Here is a 16,821-nt window from a genome sequence, read left to right on the forward strand (position 1 = left end):
GAGTGATTCTTCTCAGTAGAACTAAAGAAATTCTTCTGTTTATCCCTCTGATTCTGACTGCCAGCATTCTTTTTCTAATAATTCTTGGCTTCTCTGTCATTTTGGACAGAAATGCAGGTATAAGAAAAGCTACAGAGATCATTTAACTTCCCTGAATTTCCATTTATCAGTCTCTATTTCACTGGTTTATATTGTGACAGCCATTAGCTGCTGGTCTGCGAGCCGGGAGCATGTACTTATTCAGAATCTTTTGATGCTGATCCTAAAATGTCTGAAACAATCACTTACTGAAAACAATAAACACTTTTGTCTCATGAGAACAGTAGAAATGTTTTGTGGCTTTTCTACTTTTTTAATTTTAAGAGCTAAACAGTAAGCAGAAGCATAAACTGGTTTCAGGTGATCCAAAAACTGGAAGAGAATGCAACATTTTTGAGTTGGTCATTCTGCTTTGGCAGCACTAAATGAAATACAAGATCTCAGGTAGGCATAGCTGTGCCTTTTTTAAAACAAGAAAAAAGAAAGGACATATACTTACAAACATGTTTTTTTACAAGCTAAATGTGGTGCAAGTGAATATTCTTAAGACACCAAACTCTCCTGCTGAACGTGGTAGATACCATACAATCCACGCTCATGCACTCACCCCTCTTACAAAACTGAGGCTGCAGAAGGCAGCACCTCTTTACGCATGAACTCTTCTAAATCCACACTGGGATCATCAAGGTCTAGGCAAAGAAACTTCTCCACAAGAGACTTGCATTTTTCCATCTGGTCCCCTTTTGAAGGGTGATCAACACGTTCAATAGCTTTCCCACTGCGAATCAGTTCTGATATTTCCACTCCTCTTTCAATAATTTTGGCTGGCATTCCAGCTAATGCGGCAATGTTGGCAGCATGACTGACAGTGGATATGCCCTGTTTAATCTGGTAGAAGAAAATCAGCTCATCTCCATCTTGGTGGGTCTCCATGGTCAAGTATTGCAAAAGAGGTGTGTTGGGTAGGAGTTCTAATTGCATCAAGCTGTGAAAATTAGTAGAGACAAAGACCTGTGGACACTGGCTTCCTTTATTGATCCAGTACCTCAGGACAGCAGCTAGAAGGGAGAGGCCATCCACTGTGTTGGTCCCTTTGCCAAATTCATCAATAAGTACCAAGGACCTCTCTGTAGCATTGTTTACTGCCTTAGCAACCTGGTTGAGATCAATCATGAAAGTGGAGAGTCCTACCGAAACCGATTCCCTACTGTGGATTCTGGTGTAAATCCCATCGATTGCTCCAATCTCAGCCTCTGCTGCAGAGACATAACTGCCAATTAGAGCCATAAATATTATAAGACCTACTTGCTTTAAGTAGACACTCTTTCCAGATGAATTCGGCCCTGTGATGATCTTTATTCGACCAGTAGCCTCGCCACTGTTCACAGGATTGGACACAAAAGTCTTTGCACATAGTTCCATAAGTGGATGTCGTCCGTCCTTGATGTGGAAGCCGTGGCGGTGAGTGAAATGTGGCCGGCAGTAAGCGTTCTCCCGGGCCATCACTGCCAAAGCTAGCAGCACATCCAGGTGTGCCGTATACTCAATCACACTGCTGAGCACTTCAGACTTCTCCAGGATCTTTGTCTGCAGCTGGTGCATGATAAGTGTTTCCTGGTCCCTTATCTCACAGTGCAAGTCACCCAGCATGCTGTCTAGCTCCTTTGTCCTAGCACTTCTGTAATGCAGCTTATCCTCTGACAAGAACATGAAGTCCAAGCCTTCAATTTCAAAGTCACTCTTGTCCACCATAGTTGGTAGCCGTGGAATGGAAAGAAGAAACCCAATCAACGGAATGTAGATCACACAACAGGAAGGAATATGGTCGTCCAAGGTCTCCAATTCTTTTCGGGCCACTTCAGTAAGGAAGTCTGACAATCCCATTAGCTTTCGTTTCTTTTCATCAATGGTGGGATCCACATTTGGTCTAACAGTGAAACGGTTCTCTGAGATGCTGGCATCAAAGTCCACCACTTTGCTGATTAGGCTAGCAATGTAGTGAAGATCGTCAGTGAATACACGTGAAATAGTCTGAAAGAGTTCAATAGTGTTGGGTAGAGAACGACATGTGTCTCTGAGGCACACGGCACTGTACACTGTCTTATAGAGTGCTTGCCAGTCACTAACTTTTGTGTTGGAAAGGGTCATTCTTTTTAGAATAAGAGGCACATTTTTTATATTCTTGAGGCAGTCTTGAAGGGTGAGGACTGTTTCATGGTTCTGAGCCAGGAGGAAGAAGTGGATAACATCTAGTCGTTTGTTCAGCTCTGTCAAGTTCCGCGTAGGTCGTGTAAGCCACAGCCTCAGCAGTTTTTCTCCCCACTTGCACCTGCAGCGGTTTAAAATCCCATATAAACTGAATCCTTCTTTTAATCCACTGGACAACTTGTACACAGAAGGATGGATATCACTTTTAAATATCTGCAGGACACAGTAAGTATCTTGGTCCATATTCACAATATCTGACAGCAGAAACTTTTTAAAGGCCAATATAGGAACTACAACAGAGCTGTCTTCTAGCTCAACCCCAACCCTTCTCCTGTCCAGGAACTTCAGGAGTCCTCCTAGTGCTCGTATCATGAGTGGGCTCTCGAAAGGAATGATTGAGGACAAGTAGAGAATTTTCTCTGTTGCAGTCATATGAGACGGGATAAATGGGAATTGCCTAGATAAGATCCGTTGCTTACTGACTTCCAGGCCAAAATCTATATTAGGAAACAAGACAATTTCTGGTTTTCTTGTATCTTTCTCGTCACCAGAATCCCTTAGGTCAGTCAGGAATTTGGAAATGTTCTGGTCCTGCTTTGCGCTGGTCACTATGCATTGAGGTAGAACTTCCCCAATAACTTTCTGCAGTAGTTTGAGGTCTTCGTTATCTGGTGTGTCAGGCATGAAGTAAATCGAGCAATCTTCTGTGTCATAGTAGGTGATTGCAAGCTGTCCTGCAAACCACAGAACAGACATATATGTCTCAGAATGTTCTGGATCCTCTTCTGGTTCAGGCACAAGCACTGGGGGCAGGAGACGGCTGGTGCCACTCATTCTGTTGGAGAGGGATGTTTTTGTTTACAGCACACCCCAAAAGTCCTGAGAATAGGTCTGTAATGAACAGCAGGAGGTTAAGACTCTTCTAACCCTGGAGAAACTGAGGTGCTTCTAGGAATTACAGATGCTTGGATGTTAACAGTTCACGTGAAAAGATATAGCCACAACTACAGCAGCATCTTGCTTCCAAGCAACCTGTAACTGAGCTACTACCAGCAATGTTAGTTGCTAGGATAGTTTCATAGGGTTTTAATATATCCTTTATTTTAGCAAGTAGTGTCTTGCCCTTCAAACCCTTTGCAAGGCTTTTTGAAACCTTCTGTGGCCCACTTGGTGTTATAGCCCTAAGTGTGAGGAACAGGAAACCACCTTTTGGTGCTGAGCTGAAAAGTTCAACCGTAATAGGTCCGGTGTATCCTGTGTGTCCCTGCCTGTACGCAGCAGCTCTGCATAGTACCAGTTTCTACACAGACATACAAAGCAGTGCTTCAGGGATCGACCGTAATCGCCCTCACGCCTCCTTGCTGCTTCCTACCCTGTCTCTTCCTCCCGTCCCCTCAGCCTCCTCACACACGGATTGGGCAGCTCTTCGCAGCTGCCACTGCTGCTAGCAGGCCAGAAGTTTCTCTCGCCCTCCTCCCCTCTGTCCTTCTGCTGCTCGTTGAGCCCCTCTCACAGGAGCACCATGCTTGGCCCCCGCGTCCCTGCTCGTGGCAGCCAGGACATGGCGGCCCTGCCCACACGGCTGCCTGGCGACGCCCGAGGAGCAACCGCTGCCGCCCTGCAGGCCGCAGCCCCAGCCTCCTGTCCCATCCTCACCGCTGAACCGGGCTGCTGAGCCTGGGGCTGTCCTGCTCCTGCCTCCTTCCCCCAGAGCAGCTCGCTGCCTCCGTGCGCCACGGAGCCCCTCGCTGAGGGGAGAAGAGACGGCACTCAGGCCAGCAGAGCATGGAGGTTGGACCTGGAGCAGCCCGGACCGGCACCTCGTTTTGGCTCCATGTTAGCGCCATGCAGCAGTGTTTTTCCAGTAGCTTTCTGTAGCAGTGCTTCTCCAGGGTGTGCGTCTTCCCTCTGTCCCTCCAGCAGCAGCCACAAAAGTGCCCCATCACCCGCTCTCGCCCGAGGGGAGCGTGTCACCCTAATCAGCATCTACAGCTTCCCACAGGATGCAGCTCTTCTGCTTCATCTCTGCTCTTCCAGACTCTTTGAAATGAGAAATGAGCTGCAATCTTCCCACTCATCTGTACTGTTTCATCCCTTCACTATCAGCATCTCATTGCAACCACTGCAAACAGTGCTCCATAAATTGCTCCAAGATACTAAAAATACCATCCAATTCCCATGACTGCTTCTCCAAATCTCTCTCAATCATATGTCACAAGCAGAACTTGTTTCCTGAGCATTCAGTGTTTGATTCACATGCTATGGGTCTGTTTTTGACAAGCAGCATCCCTGCCTTTTGTAAATGCTGTTTATTTTGAGAGCATGAAGTGGTAACATCCATCTTTTTCTCATCATATTCCATGAATAGCTAAGGGTTGACATCTTGACAGGTGTATCCTAGCTGAAAAGGTCTTTTTTTGTTACTCACTGATGTCTGAGTGTATTTCAAAGAACTGTCATCGAAAGACCAAAGAATGATGATTTATTTCAAAATACCTATAATCCTTAACGACTAATCTAGCTGTAGAATTTAGATAATGAGAGTGTTGAATAAATGTAGAAGCTAAAAACATCAACCACTAGATGTCATCATTTCAAAGATCAAGCAAACAGAAGAACATTTCTGACCTTAAGTAGAGGGGAGTTTAGGGGACAGAGAACAAAATACTGAGGTACTTACCCAAACCAAGTTCTTCCAAAGTCAGTATATTTTTATGGAAGTAAAAACATATATTGTGTATGAGGAAATGTGAGCAAAGCATCACAAGAAATGAGCATTGAGAAGAAAGGATACGACAATTTTTAAGAAGCATTATTACTATTTTAAAATGGCATTATTTTGGTGTAGACTGAAGGAGAATTTATCTAATTTCTGCAAGAATGCTGTACTGTTATTGAGTTGCAGTAAGGATTGCTAGACTCTTAAAATAACTTCTGTTTTCTGAATACAGTTTAATAATGAGTATGTTTATTTTATTCTACTTAATATATTCAACACTATCTAGTGATATTGGTATGATAAAACATTTATGTTTGTAGATAGGATTGAGGTGATTTTTTTAATAGAATCGTTTAAACATATTGATAGGTTTTTAGATTTACTGAGATAAAATGCCTCTTATTGGTTAAAATGGAACATATTTTCTCATTTGGTGGTTTTAAAGACCCAGAAAACTGCTCTGGTCAAATACTTGAGATTCTTCATTGTATGGACAGAGACCAGAGCTTCCAGTTACACAGTCCACGAACACCATTGGAAAAGATTTGAAGAAAACACGTTGTACCATTGTGTAAATAAATATTGTTTCCCACAGGAATGAAGAGGGAATGGTTAGAAAGGAGGTGTAATGCCGCTTTTTTTCCCTTGTTTGGGTTTTGCAGTGGATACTGCTCAACTAAACCAGAAGATTGGAGACGTCATTGTTTTAGGATTCTGTGTGCGCAACTCGAAGCAGAAGTTTCTCATTCTAACAATATCTTTAGTTAAATGAAAAACATAGCAATTAAATGTTAAAATTCAATCTTCTAGTAGATATCTAACTGAATTTTATGTTATTATATTTAAAGGTGAAAAAAATTGATCCAAGCCTATATGAAAAATTTAAATGCCATTATTTTGGAGATGAAATTCTGCACCGCCTAGATCTTTGCTCCATGCTGAAGAAAAAGCAGCCTAATGGTTATTACTACTGTGAGTCCTCTATCATTCTTGGTAAGTATCTCCTTTTTCCTCCATTTTCCTTTTGCATCAATCGCATCTGTAAGTTTAATGCCTGGAAGTCCATTATTTTTGGAGTGTATTCTAGGCAGCTAAAGCTTATGCTGAACTGTCAATCCCCAGTATCTTAAAATGACTGTTTAAGATGTGAAGTGTGTCACCCTTGGGGGCTGCATGTCTCCCTCTGTTTACTATAAAGACATCCTATGTTAAATTAGACACACTAATTGTAGGTGTTTAAAGCTACATGAGAGGTCTTTGGTTTGGCAGAGAGGCGACCTCACTTGGTCTGTATTTGTACAGAGAGAGAATTTCAATGATACAACAGATTTCATAGGAACTGCTCAGGCTGTCTTCAAGATTTCAAACATAGATACCTTTCCTCGATCATTATAGTCTCAGAAATTACAGTTGTGGTCTCCTGCTTTGTCTGAACAGAAGTTTCAGATTTCTGTGACCAGTATTCTAGGCTTGTTTTCTTATTTCTGCCACAGGTTATATATGATTCGCTCTTCAGGTGGTGTCTCAGGTGGTGGCACTGAGAGGCCATGGGCTGATATCCTGTATAATAAACCCCTCTGGGATGGTTAGTTCCCACTAGCTGATAATGGAGCTTGGGACTGCTATTAGTCATAATGGGAACAGGGAGACTTCAACACGGGGTAAAACACTCCTTAGTCTAATAGGCAGATTTTTTAATTATTTTCTTTTACACAAAAGTCAAAATGTTTTGCATTCCAACAAGCAGATCATTCACAGAATCCATCTTTTCCCTCTCCAAACCTTAGTAGTCTTATTAGTGAAAATATTCATGACTAAGGAATGATCATATCCTTAGAAGGAAAGGACAAACGATGCAGCGTTGGAGATACCTTCCAAGGCCACTGCTTCCATCAGCTTTCTGGACAGAAACATTTTCACTGCAGTCTCTAGACAGCTTAAAGGAAAACCATATCTGCTTCTCTAAGGGATAAGAAATCTGAAAAAGGTGTAAGCTTCTATTTGTTATGAAGGTTCTTTGTCCATCTCTGAATTATGCAAAACCTTTGAAGGTGTGAGGAACATAAATATGGAAAACTTCTGAGCCAGACACCTCATTTGAACACATTCTTCCAGTCCAGCTGATTCTGATGGAAAGATCAAACTTTCAAAGGATTTTTAATTGACAGAAATACATAAGCATAATGCATTTTTTCTTAAAAGGCATTACAAATGCATTGCAAATGCACTACAGATACGTTTTTGCAACATCATAAAAGGTAACTATGAACTAATGTATCTCATCTTCCATTTTTCTAGCCCCACTTCAGGATTTTTTTTCACTTCTTTATGCTCTGAGGACTCCTGAGGTTCTGTTTAAGGCTTTGGAGTTGACTTGCTTTGAGACTTAAGCCTTTCCCTATTTCATCTAAAGCATAGGAGGTGGAAATGCTGCTGGTCTTGAGGGACTGTTTTGAGGATTTATTGCTCAGTATCTATACAATGCTTTAAACGTCTCAGGCACTTTGCAAATATGATTTTTTTTCTGTTTAATGTTTTTGTTGGCACTTAAGTCCACCCTTATTTATATTATGTAGAGTGTTACAAAACAAATAGAAAATACTGCCTGCAGTAGATGAGAAAAGCTGTGTAGGATGTTTCTGCTTGAATTTGTGACAACATTATTGCAGAATGCAGATCAGTCAACATCATAGCAATGTATATATATGTGTGGATATGTAGCATATTTATTACCTTGTTATGTACGTCTCAGTCTTCATATATATAGTTATTTGTTTATCTCTGGGTGTATATACATCCATATGGACAGATAAAAGAAGGAAATATAAATTTTCTATATAATATCTTACACACACTTGCACATTCAGATGTGTATTTATAAGTATCCAAGTGCTTAGGGAAAGCAAAATTACAAGATTATTTATCATAGTATAATTTTTTTCTTTGAGATGAAATTGAGGCTCCACTATCTACAAATATATTTCAAAATATTTTAGAATGTTTGTCTGATTAAGTAATTTGGTAAATAACACATTCCAAATAGAAGCTGTTTAGCAGTAGGCATTGGTAGGATTTTTTTCAAATGTTTATTTAAATCTCTGTTCTTCTTGAGCTGTCTTATTAGTGACATCTCAGAATGCTATAATGAGACAGCCAGTTTTTCAGCTGTCTTTTAAACATGAGTCTCATTAAATGATTTATAACAGCTGTCAATCAACTGGTATTCATAGCAAGAGTCAGATACTTGTTTGGCTTTAACTCAGCCATGGTGTGACAATGCCTAAAGAATTTATGGAAAGTGTTATTTAGCAACCTGCAACAGTTATTTCTGAATTATTTCAACATAGTTATTCCTGAATTATTTTTTGTGTAAGTCCTGTGTCTGGCTTTCTGTGGCCATCATATTTAACTAGATATTCTTCACTAATACTGCAGTAAGAAAGTGTAACATTATTATCCCCCCTTGCCCCTTCTCAGTGCTATATGAACATAGATGCAGCATGCAAAAATGCACGCATTTTATTTTTCCTGGTTTTGTGCACATTAGTGTTTTTATGTAAAGGCAATAGGAGAGGGCAAACAGGATGTTGAAACAGATTTTAAATGTCTTTCTCTTCAGAGAAGGAATAACTATTTTAAGAAGTGTCCAAAAAGTCATTGTATTTTATAATGTTTTGAATAAGGACTTCTATTAACTATATATTATAAGGGTGTTAAATTAACCACAGGAGGGAGCTCATGCAGTTCTATTAATACATCAGAAATAGTGAAATCTGTGAATTAGCTTAATACAGACAAAGCATTGTATCTAACTCTAGTTCCTTCTGAACTCAGGAAGTTCTCTTTTCTCATGAAATTTTTGAGACAATATAAGAATGGTATTTGCTTTTTATTACCTAGAATTTGGGCCAGACTTCAAGGGCATGTGATAAAGATAGAAAGGTTGAAGAAGAGAATCCATCTAATAATAAAAGGAAAACAGAAATCTGTACACAGTGAAGAGCTGCATGCTACCATGGCTATTAAACGCTTACCCGCTTGGTTGCTAAGTATTTTAAAAACATGCTTAAAAATAATAGAAGGTGTAAAAACTTGGTCTGGGTAAGGGCAGGGGTGCAATGTGCAGAGCTGCAGCAGAACGTTGCAACAGGGAGATGGGTTTTGGCCATGTGCTGCAGAGGAACATGCAGCAGAGCTGCAGGCAGCTACCGCAGCGCGCGGGCCAGCTCCGCACGGGGAGTATCCTCGAGGGAACGCTGGGTGCGATGGTGAGCGTGAGCCTTCATCCCCCACGCGTTGCCCTTGTAAACGAGGCAAACAACAGGCCACCAAAGTGTCCCTCTTCACACAGGCTGCTCGTGGCACCTAGTGTTTGTCACTGCAGATCCCGCAGAAGAACAGCGAGCCCTGGAATGAGTTTGTGATATCTGCTCCTCTGCCTGCATGGCACATCAGTTCTTTATGGCACAGTGAAAATGCTCAATAGGAGAACGCCCATCAAGGGAAGCAATATGTAAATCTTCTTTGCTTTTAGCTATGGCTAAATCTGCTATGCCTTTAGCATTAAGTGTCCCACTTAAACATCCTCAGCATCCATGCATTAATTGTTTTGTAGATTTGTGTTTGACCGTGTGTTTACATAATATAATGTATTATGAATTATATACACATGAGAGCAAACTATCACATGCCAAGCTGCATTCAGCCTTTAAACCATAAGAAGCTTTTCTTGCGTGACCAGTAAGGAGAAAGTTGTATATCGAGTTTCCTGTGTGCTCTCTCGGAGGCAGAAGAACTTCCATAAGAGTCAGTTCCTAGTGGAAAGCCCCCAGCAGCCAACTGTTTCTTGCTGAGCAGCCGGAACTGATGTATCTGGAAGGCATGTCGTGCTGGAGGGTGAAGTGCTGTTATAGTTTCCCCTTAACCCTTGCAGTCTCGCGTGATAAATCTTTAACATTGAAATGGCAGACTGCAAGCATCTAGTTTATATGGGAAAAAAAGAGTGTAATATGGTTAAAGGTTATGCTCCTTGCTGTCTACATAATTTTCAAAACAGATCCCTTTTTAAGTAAGAGAACATTTGGTGGGTCAGTTTACATTTCATTTGAGCTATGTACAAGTTTTAGCTGTTTAGTCTGACCTTAGATCCCTAAAGTGAGAGTGAAGAGCACCATGGGTTTCAATGGAAGGAGTAGGTGTGCTTTCCAGGCAATTGCAGTTGCCAACTGCTGATTACATGTGAGACAAAACATCTGCAGCAGACTGACTGGTGATTACATTTTAAAAACATTTTTCCCTAGCAAATTTTTACAACTAATTAAGAATGAAGTATTGCTTTTACCAGATGCACAATGCAATAATAGATTTAGTATGATAACGCTTATATATATTACATAGATATATATACACGGATTAACTACATGTTAAGTCTCATGATCCTAGCAATCTTATTATCCATTAGGGTTTTCTGTATTTGAATGGTGAAATTTATATTCTCTGTTGGCTTCTAAAAATGATTTTTAAATGTTTCAAGGTAGACTTGATGGCGTGTCAAAATATATTCAGTTTATTAGCTGTTTTTGAGATTTACTAAGTCAAACATATTTCTGAGAGCAAAATTATTTTTTTACAAAATGAAGTGAAAAGGAAGCATACTGATGAATTCTCATGAATTAAGCCTTTGACTGGAAGAGGATTTTTTTTTTTTTGATTTGCACGGGCCCTTTTGTACTGCTGGAAATGAATACTAAAGTTTCTATCCTTCTTTTTATGGTTGTCTTTATTCATAATATCAGTAACAGCTTCCTGGCAGGGAAAGATGATCATTCAGGTAGGAGGACCCAGTTCAGGAAATAATTTTAATTGGTCAAAACCATTATCTTCATTTTCACTTTAAAGACAATATGTTGCCAGTTTATATCTTACAGTGTAGGCAAAGGGTGCTAAAAAGCTGGTCTGATTGATTATACTTATAGATGTATAGATCTCCTGTAGAATATGCTCCAGTATAGATTCTCAACTAAGTGAGAAACAGTTGCATTGTGTTTGCAGGCTTCACATTTCTGAGGGAGAGCAATGGCCTTGTGAAAAACACACATTACAAACTAAATATCCTTTGAGATTGCTGCTGCTTGGCTGCTTGAATAGCTTAAATAACAGTTACAATAACGTTATACGTTTTATTATATTTAGTTACGATTTAGTGACACAGTTTGTGCTTCCACCTTCCATTTGACAATGTTAGCTCTGCAGCTGTTCAGCACCTTGTCTGAAGCAGAGAACAATCTGCTCCTGGTCATCAAATTACCTGAGGTAAGAGATGTCTAGACTGAGGATAAACTTCTCAGCAGTAGATTTTGGAGATACCCACCAAAAGAAGTGAAAGTACGGAGGAAATCTTACCTGTGTTTGAAATAGAAAATGGACGTGATAATGTCACTTCTTGAACTCATAATCATATTGAGCAAAAATGGAAGGCTGAAAAGAATTGGAAAGCAATTGATAGCTGGAGAGATTGCTGGCATCCATTGGTTGGCTCTTTTAAAAACCACTTACAGTGTCGATCAAAAATTTCAATAATATCTCACTGTCATCATCAAGGAATAAAAGGGTTCAAATGCAAACTGCAGTATGAACTCTGGTTTCTACCTCTCCAGTCTATTAGGTCGTGAATAACTGCTCTATTGCCAACACAAATGGGCTCTTCAGCCATCCTTATACTTCTTGTTTGTTTTTCCTTTTCCATACTGTAGATCTCATAGTCTTGTGTCTTCTATTACTGCATCTTCTTACACAGTGGTTCCATCTGTAATCTTTGTTGTTGAGTTTCTTGCATATCCAAAACATTTTTCTTAAATTTTAATTATTAATTTGGCAGTTGTGCTTCTTTTGGATAAAAACAGATTAGTCAGCTTCCCAGGGACTGTTTTTTCACATTCAAAATTAGCAGTACATTCATAGGTTGTGATGAGTTTGTCTGTGTCACGGAACGAGTGGTGGTGGGGGGGGTGAGTGACACAATGCACTTCACTCGTGGGAAAGAAATAGGAATAGGTTTTATTGGTAATGACAATGGTTTCACGAGATTCTATGGCAAGGTCACTTATTAGTTACTGCATGGAGGTTCAAGATATACACAGAATTATCAAGGACACCCTCCCGTTGGGTCACGAGGTTCAGACTGGACCCCCTTGCTTTCCAAACTCCTTCTGAGAGGAGTCTGGGTGTGGCTGGACCCAGTCCTAGTCCCAGACCTGGTCAACGGTTTATGTCTAAGGGATTTGTGCACAAAGTAAGGTTTACAAGTTCAAAAAGAGAAAGGCGCGCTATAGTCACTTACCACGAATCTGTAGTGGGAAGGATCTCTTAACCTCGAGGAGTATTATTGAGAGGCGTCCCTGCTCAAGGGGAGATCCCAGCGTGCAGCCCGCTGCCATGCAAGGAGAGCTCAATGGGCTCTTGGGCTGTCTCCGTATTTATGGGATAAGATGATTGACTGATAGTCATTCTTTCAATTCAGAAATGACTGTTGGCTGGTGTACTCACAGTTAGCCTTATCTCCCCATCAGGATAGGGCCATCAGGACTGTTATTGATGGTTGATGTCTGGGTGGGGGAAGAAATCAGGGAGGCAACTACCAGGAATGTGGTAGGTAGCACCTGAACAGGGCTACAGTGAGAAGTCAGGATGAGCTGGGGAAGGAGCATATCCATCACAGTCTGCAGCCACTGCAATTTTGTGCATGCAATAGGCTGAATAATTCTTTGTATCTATGCAAAGCCAATAGGTATTATGTATTAATCAATGAAATCTTTCCCTGAAGTGCTTTTTCTTCGCAGAATTATGCAGTAAAATACTGCATTGTAAAAATGATTCCTTTAATCGTGGTAGGGAAACATACACTGTTTAGTTAATAACCTAGAAGCCAGCTGTATAAAAACAGGGAATAGAAAGTGGCGATCCAATGGGTTTGTAGACCCACTAACATCTAATAATTTCCATTCACTATGGAGAATAGAGTGGTCTCTTATTGGTTCCTTTTCACTAGTCTTACATTTAAACTTCCTGAATGTTGTAGCCCTAGTGACATATATCACCTTGTATCACTACATTGGACAGCTTATTGTGTATTGGGTAATTTTATACTATGAAAACATTGGCTACTATTGTATTTTCATAATGGTATAGCATTTCTATGTTAACTTTGTAATACCAGTTATACCTTAAGGGGGAGAACAGGTTGCCTGAGATGATAATAGCTAGTGTAAGTGAAAATTTTCATTTCAGAATAAGATGCCATTGTTTTGAGGATAACTTCTAATTTCCCTGTTTTGAGTTTTCATGTTGGCAAATGTAAAAGAAACTTGTCATTAGAAAGTAACACGAGAGCTTTAATGAAAGGAACTGAATAATTAGTATTCAATCATGCTATTCCTAATACTGTGAGTATAATCCTCTCATTATGTTATGTATTACTTGCTTTATTGCACAGAATAGTTTTTACAGTTTTCCTCCAAATATATTTTAAGTGTAAAGCTATTTGAAGTCTTAATAGTTATACTTGTCCTGTTACATTTCAACAAAAGGACTTTTGAAGTAGTTTTCATGCCAAACCTGTTATCAGTAGTTGAAAGTGAATGAAAATAAGCTTTTCCACAAATGGTTTTCAGAAATATGTACAGACAGTGGGCTAAGATCAGTGAAAGAAATCTGACAGTAAAGCGCAAAGGCATATTTAAAATCAGTAAGAATATGATTCATGCCTGGAAATTCAGTTCAGTAACTAAAGCAGACAACTGATTTTTTCACAGCCAAGCGCGGTATGTGATTAAACCCAGTTTGATAACATCCAGCAGCTTTGTTTCAGTTTTCTGCTTTAAAGACTTCTTTCCTCAAGTAAACCTGGGTATGCAAACAACTAATTTGTTTCTAAATTTTGTATATTTAAAACATATTCAAAATGCATAACATTAATTTCAAGATATGTCAATGCCAAAAACAGACTGCCTAAATATGCGAAGTAAATAAAGTATTTAAAATCATTTTATTGAATTGATCAGCGGAAGATAATTATTTTATATTCGTAATATTGTCTTGGCTAGTGTGCTGCTTTTGATCTATTTTATTTTATATTCTTAATATCAAAAGGATGCTACGTTAGAATTACCATAATTTAATGAAGTTCCTCAGTTCCTCTGAGAAGGGTTTTTCACTAGTTCAAGGGCCATGGAGTGAGAAAAAACACAATATTCCCTCACTAAAATGACAGCTTTTCCCACTGTTGAGGGTTTGCATAGCTCGCAAGCTCAGACAGCGCTGCATGGCTACACAGGGAGATTTCTGCTGTGCTTGCTGTCTAATCCCTGTGAGAGATTCTAAAATAAGACATAGCTGCACAGATCGGTACTTCAGGAATAATATAAACACTGACATAAAAATTTAGCTGTTGAAGAAAAGTGCTTTGGTTTGCTTAATAGGGCGGCTTACATTTTTATCTCTTCAAAACAGTACTTAGCACTGAACAGGAACAGACAACAATTTCATATCCACCACTTTTCTTATTTCAGACTGCATGTAAAACATTTTTGAAGCTTTTAATATTTTTAAAAATAGCTCCTTTTCAGTGAAGACAATTTCAAGTTAAAATACAACAGTGATGTTTAAAGCAGCATTGTTAATACAGATATGGTGTCAGTTTTAGTTTCCTACAAAGTAGCCCTGCGCTGCTCCTTAGGATAGCAGGAGGCTCCAGCAGCATTTCCCAAAGCAAGATTGCAGCAATCACTGTCTGAAACACAACGTTGCTGTCTTGAAGAAGGCTGCCCAAGTACCTGAAGCTTTCATCTGTTCTCAAACAGACCGGAAAGGGCCATCACAGAACCTGCTGGAAACAGAGTTTGAAGCCATAGTGAGTGGCCCACCAGTGCACAGAGCTCTCTGTACGCTGCCGTTCATGCCTTGGGGACACCCGTCCCGCGCTCCGTTGCAGATGGATGTGTTGGCTGCCCATGCCATGAGCTATGTAGTGCTGGCTTCTCCTGGGGAACAGGCAAGCAGGGCTCAAGATCAGGTGCGGATGACGTTGCAGCAGATGAAGCTGCTCTTCCTGCTTCTCCAGTGTTGGCTGTTGTCTCTAAGAGGCTGTTGAGGTGTTTAGGTACGTGCTAATACGTACACGGCATCCATGGGTCACAAGACTTGCGTGTCCAAGGCTGTGCTGTGAGGCCCAGGGCAAACACGCGTGTGTACTCAGGCTTACCAGACCTGCTTACAGACACCTGGCATCCCGCTTCCATTTTTATAAGTTTCTAACCATGTCTACACACTATTTTGTGAGTCAGTTTGATTTTATTCCACCTGCAGCCTGAGCAGATGATCTGGGTGCACATGGTTGGCACAATGCTCAGTTTAACACGACAGCTTGAGTTGTTGCCTTGAGTTCACGTGGGTTTAGCTCAACTGTGAGTGTGGAAGGAGGGAGTTCTTGTCCTCTGTAGACTTCATGGATTTACATTAGGCAAATAACTTGATTTCTCAAGGGCTGAGGCACTGCAGCTGACCCTTGGCATATACTTTTAAAAATCTGTGCTGTAACTTCTTGTTTTTCAGAGAGCAGATTTGTCCTACAGGATTCTGAGTAGCCATCCACAACCTACAGATTATAGAAAGAGGACTAATTCCCACTATTTTAAAAGCATTTTAACTTTGAAATAATTTACTTAGGGAAACAGTGAAAATGACACAATTACATTTTAATTTTAATTTAGTCACTGTTTCCGTAGCATACCTACAATTTTTTAAATGTTTAAGTTGGTTTGAATCAGAAACCCTAGATACTGAACTTTATTGCTCTAATTAAAAGAGCAAACATGAGGGTTGCTTACACGTAACACTGTTTCTGAGTAACTACACTTGGAAAGTGGGTCAAGCTGAACAGGGACAAAGCACTTTTATTCCAAAATGAGAGTGTCCACATATGGAATTATTCAGAAACAGCTCTTGGTACTTTAAATTCCCAGCCAGTGTTAATCTGTCTTATCTTTCAAATGCAGGCAAGCCTGATACTTTTCCTTCTCCTTTGCTTTCTATCCTATTGTAAACACAAAATATGTTGCATGTTATAATTTGTCGTCAGGTAATAAGAAAATTCTACAACCTTTCACAAAAGAGATTTATTAGTATGTTATTTTTAATACAATGCTACAGTTGTATTGGGTCAATACAGATGTGTTACTTTCAAGATGGAACCTTTGCTTTTGTATCGATTTTTTTTCAAAAGGTACACGAGCATTCTCTAGCGAAAAAATACTCTAGAAAGCGTTAATATAAAAGAGCAAAAATAGTACAGATTGTCAAGGTACAAACGTACATACAGGTGAAAGCAAGAAAAGCAATCATTATTTTTACATGGAAAATACAGCTATTTGTCATGGTTCTTCTCTTACAGAAGAATGTAATGAATCCTTTATGATCTTTGTTATTGGTGAAGTCTCTTTTCTATATAAGGTAATTTCCTTTCCTGCCATATTATCTGAGATGTATACATGCTAATCTCTGACTCTCTCAATTACCATCCATAATCTGGTTTAGTTCTTACCTTAGACATTTACATCATGTAATTCAGTCATGCAGTTATCTCTGTCAGAGCTTCTCACGTGTTTTTACTATTATAGTCTCAGGCAGGTTCCCGTTAATTGTGGAGAATATAAAGGCATACTCTCTTTTCCACATGGACTTTCAGATACTATGATCGAATTCTTTCTATGTAGGTATAGCAAACATATATTTCAAAGTAAATTAAATTCCATAATTTGAAATACAGATTTGTAAATTCTAATGCCTCAGTTATTTTAAAG

At 39.7% G+C, this 16,821-nt stretch overlaps 2 protein-coding genes across 2 annotated transcripts in view; one reads left to right on the forward strand and one right to left on the reverse strand.

Annotated features, from left to right (window-relative positions):
- The window catches only part of AKAP7 (A-kinase anchoring protein 7), a 78,387-nt gene that overhangs the window by 29,842 nt on the left and 31,724 nt on the right, over nucleotides 1–16,821 (forward strand). Inside the window, exon 7 of the mRNA XM_088533887.1 lies at nucleotides 5,815–5,959. Within this exon, the coding sequence (XP_088390013.1) occupies nucleotides 5,815–5,959 (145 nt within the window). The remainder of the gene's footprint in view (nucleotides 1–5,814; nucleotides 5,960–16,821) is intronic.
- Nucleotides 652–3,081, reverse strand: MSH5 (mutS homolog 5). The gene has a single exon (XM_010227815.2). It carries the CDS (start codon nucleotides 3,079–3,081, stop codon nucleotides 652–654), a length of 2,430 nt encoding a protein of 809 aa, XP_010226117.2.

The sequence above is a fragment of the Tinamus guttatus genome, unplaced genomic scaffold (genome assembly GCF_059628265.1).
Source record: "Tinamus guttatus ecotype Peru unplaced genomic scaffold, ASM5962826v1 Tinamus_guttatus_pri_ptg000525l, whole genome shotgun sequence".
Lineage (NCBI taxonomy): Eukaryota > Metazoa > Chordata > Aves > Tinamiformes > Tinamidae > Tinamus > Tinamus guttatus.